The following is a 4,099-nucleotide window of genomic DNA, read 5'->3' on the forward strand; positions in this document are numbered from 1 at the left end:
TGGTGCTGGGGGATTGAACCGCGGTCCCTGATGCTTTGCCAAGCTAGTTCCAAGTAGGTGCTTTAGACCACTGAGCCATCTCTCCAGCCCCCTTTCAGTATTTTGTAAACAGATGTCCTGTATTTAACTAAAGAAAATATTCACGTTTTTCCCCCCTCAATAGATTCTACTTCAGAAGTGTCAAATGAAGAACTCAGGCAACGTCTTCAGGAAACCTTAGAGGTATGTCCCCTGGCTAATCCACAAGTGCTCAGGTGAATGAGGTCTGCTGATGGTTGCTTTAAATCATACCAAAACTGTGTAGAAATGCGATCCTGGCTTTTCAGATATTCTCCTTTGTCTTTGTTAGGTGCCAAGGACAAGCCTGGGGCTTCAAGCCTGGGTTCTGCTTCTAAACTGTCCCTCACCCTCTGTCTTTTCTTTTCTTCTTCTTTTTTTTTTTTTTTTTGGCAGAATCGGGGATTGAACTCAGACCCTTGCGCTTGCCAGGGAAGTGCTTATTCTACTGAGCCATCTCCCTGGTCCCTACCCTCTGTCTTTTCAACACTCCTATTTCTCCTGTGCAGCATCTCTTGGAAGGCTGCTCTGTCACTGTGCCCTGCTTTATGTCACCACGCTGCCCTTGGACTCCTACTTCTCTGCTGTCCTCCTACTTGGTGTTTTCTCCCAGCTCTTTGCCATATCAGTCTGTATTTCTCGCCAGACATGACAAGTTGTGGCTCCCTCAGGGGGTTTGAGGCCTGATGCCTGGGGGGCTGTGCGGCTCGCTCCTTTGGGAAACAAGAAGCCCAGGTTGGTGTGCCATTGTGAGTCTTCTTGTCAGAGTGACTGTTGACACAATTCTACAAACTGGTGGCCTAACATGACAGAAATGCGTTGCCTCTCAGTTCTAGAGGCCACGACCTTGAGTCGAGCTTTGGGCAGGCTCTGCGCCTCCGAAGGCTCTCGCTGCTGCCGGTGGCTGCCGCGGCCCTTGCTGTGCATCCTGTGATGGGTGCAGTGTAAGTTTTGTCTGCCCTGTCTCTCATGACTTCTGAAACTGAGTTTAAAAGGCTTTCGTCTCTAATTTAAAATGGTTTTTGTCCCTAATTTTACAAAGACCTTAGTCATTGGCTATTGTGGCTTTCCTCATGGCAGCCCACCCTGTGTCCTTCAGGGTGTACTTTGTGTGTGTGTGTGTGTGGAACCGGGGATTGAACTCAGGACCCTGCATTTGCCAGGCAAGCACTTACTCTACTGAGCTATCTCTCTGGCCCCTGGGTGTACTTTTATCTGCTTTTCTCTTTTACTTAGCTCAAATTTGCTCTGTGGAGCCAACTTATAGCAGTCTTTACTTTTACTTTTTTAAACAAATTTTGCAATAAATAAATAAATAAACAAATGCATAAACTGACTCCAGTCATTAGATCAGGCTCAACCCTGCTCACCATGACCTCATCATGACTTGATCGCATCTATTAAATGAATATTAACTTGGCTTGCAGTTGTTGCTGTACCCGAGGATGCCTGTTTACTTGCCGTCTCTATGTAATTTAGAATGTAAACCAGTGTAGGCCAGGGAGATAGCTCAGTAGAATAAGTGTTTGCCTGGCAAGCGCAGGGTCCTGAGTTCAATCCCCGGTACTGCAAAAACAAAACAAAACAAACGAACCAAAAAACCCAAAAAGCTGGATTTAGGGATATGTTTGTATAATAACCAGCCGAGGGGCTGGTGAGATGGCTCAGTGGTCTAAAGCACCTACTTAGAACAAGCTAAACTAAGCAAAACACAGGGACCACGGTTCAATCCCCCAGCGCCACATGCCAGCCAGCCCCGCCCCCTGGTGGGCTGAGCTGGCCACACACACACACAAAAATAAATAAATAAATAAATAAATAAATAAATATTAAAAAAAAAAAAATAACCAGCCGAGTCTCAGCCAATCAGAGCAGCTGCCCAATCATACCAGGCTCAGACTTTATTGAGGGCTGAGCTGTAGCTAACAGTCTAGATGCTTCTGCTTTTTGTCTATGAATGCTGCCTGTACAGTGGGGCTTTCAGCCTCTTCCACTCCAGAGGGTGCCAAATCTGAAAATCATTATTTGCTCAATTAAACTTTTTAAAAAAATTTTATTATCTGTCGGGGACCTATTGAACACAGGTCCCTGCGCTTGCTAGGGAAGTGCTTATTCCACTGAGCCATCTCCCCGGCCCCTATCTGTCTTTTTGAGACAGGGTTTCACTATCCTGTTCAGGCTGGTCTTGAACTCACAGTGCTCCTCCTGTGTAAATTTAGTACAGGGTCTCAGTATACAGATCAGACTCGTAGTGACCCTCCTATTTTCAGCCTCCCAAGCATTGGGATTACAGGTGTGCGTCACCACGCCCAGTCTCAATCGCAGTCTCAGCATCCCCTGGGGGTGGGACTGGCACTGGCAGGCTGGGGATTGAACCCCTCTGCTGTGCTCTGCCTAAGCAGGCGCTTTAGTCCACTGAGCTATCTGGCCAGCTCTTAAACTGTTACACTTTAATTGCCTAAAGTTGTAATTTTTAAAAACACATCTGCTAAGACCTTTCTTCAAATAAGGGCATTTTCATAGTAATGGGTGTGAGGATGTGAATCTATCTTTCCGGGACACATTTCATACCACAGCTGTTACTGTAATAGTATAGTTGGCTACAAGCTTATTTTATGTGGCCTGAAGGGTTTTTTGCATATTATTAGCCAACATGGCTTATACATACAAAAGCAAGATTTGGGCCTTCAATTAGAACTGGTACTTGGTAGGGAAACTCTCACCTTCAGCCTGACTGATTTTCTTTTTTAAAAAATCTTTTATTGGGGGCTGGAGAGATGGCTCAGTGGTCTAAAGCACCTACTTAGAACAAGCTTAGCAAAGCCTCGGGGACCGCGGTTCAATCCCCCAGCACCACATGCCAGCCAGCCCCGCCCCCTGGTGGGCTGAGCTGGCCACACACACACACCACACACTCTCTCTCTCTCTCTCTCTCTCTCTCTCTCTCTCTCTCTCTCAAATAAATAAAAAAAAAATCTTTTATTTATTTATTTGGTATAGGGTCTTTCTATGCAGCTTGGACTCATAGCGATCCTCCTGTCTCAGCCTCCCCAGCACTGGGACTACAGGCATGTGCCACCACAGTTTCGGTGGCCAGTATGGCACGTGGTATCAGGGATTGAACCCGGGATCCCTGAGTTTGCCAGGCAGGCACTTAGACCACCAGGCTATCTCCCCAGCCCCTTGACTGATTTTCTTACAAAATCTGGGGGAAATACCTCCTATCTCATGCTAAAATTTGCTCATACTCTTCTGCATAAGTAAACCTTGCTTTGTTGAGATTTCTTTCTTTTCTTTTCTTTTTCTTTTTTTGTACTGGGAATTGAACTCTGAACCTTTTGCTTGCAAGGCAAGCGCTTACACCACCAAGCTATCTCTCCAGCTCTTGTTGAGATTTCTTGATATCTGGGTGCTGCAGTATATACACCGACCAATTGAGTCTGAGGAAGAATTACCAACAATTTGACACCCTTAGGGTGGGTACTCTGGCCAGGAGGTGACACCCTGACAGCCCCCTGGCCGTGGCTCTGGCATGAGAGCCTGCAGCCTGGCCTAAGAGCCCAGTTGAGACTTCTCAACCACAGAAAATGAGTAACCAGGCAACTCTGCATGGCTGTAGGTCCTAATCCCTGTAATTCTCTCAAGAGCATAAGAAAGCAGAAAAAGAGGCTGGGGAGATGGCTCAGTAGAATAAGCACTTGCCTGGCAAGCACAAGGACCTGAGTTCAATCCCCAGTTCCGCCAAAAAAAAAGAAAAGAAACATCACATTTAAAGGAAAACCCGGGAGAAGTGACTTTCTTAGGCGTGCTGGGAAGCCGAAGCTTTGCCCGCAGCGGGAAACGCACCAATTTATCCGCACACCACCTCAACCAGAGAAGAAGATGCTAATTAAAGTGAAGACACTGACCGGAAAGGAGATTGACATTGACATTGAACCCACAGACAAGGTGGAGCGAATCAAGGAGCGTGTCAAGGAGAAAGAGGGAATCCCGCCACAACAGCAGCGGCTCATCTATAGCGGCAAACAGATGAATGATGAGA

The 4,099-nt window shown here is 46.6% G+C and overlaps 1 protein-coding gene across 1 annotated transcript in view; it reads left to right on the plus strand.

Moving 5' to 3' along the window:
- Ccdc125 (coiled-coil domain containing 125) overlaps positions 1-4,099 on the plus strand; it is a 73,969-nt gene that overhangs the window by 32,538 nt on the left and 37,332 nt on the right. The window contains exons 3-5 of the mRNA XM_023704657.1: positions 164-254; positions 888-1,001; positions 3,861-4,078. Coding sequence (XP_023560425.1) covers positions 164-254; positions 888-1,001; positions 3,861-4,078 — 423 coding nt within the window. The remainder of the gene's footprint in view (positions 1-163; positions 255-887; positions 1,002-3,860; positions 4,079-4,099) is intronic.

Source organism: Octodon degus, unplaced genomic scaffold, assembly GCF_000260255.1.
Source record: "Octodon degus isolate 3935 unplaced genomic scaffold, OctDeg1.0 scaffold00001, whole genome shotgun sequence".
NCBI lineage: Eukaryota > Metazoa > Chordata > Mammalia > Rodentia > Octodontidae > Octodon > Octodon degus.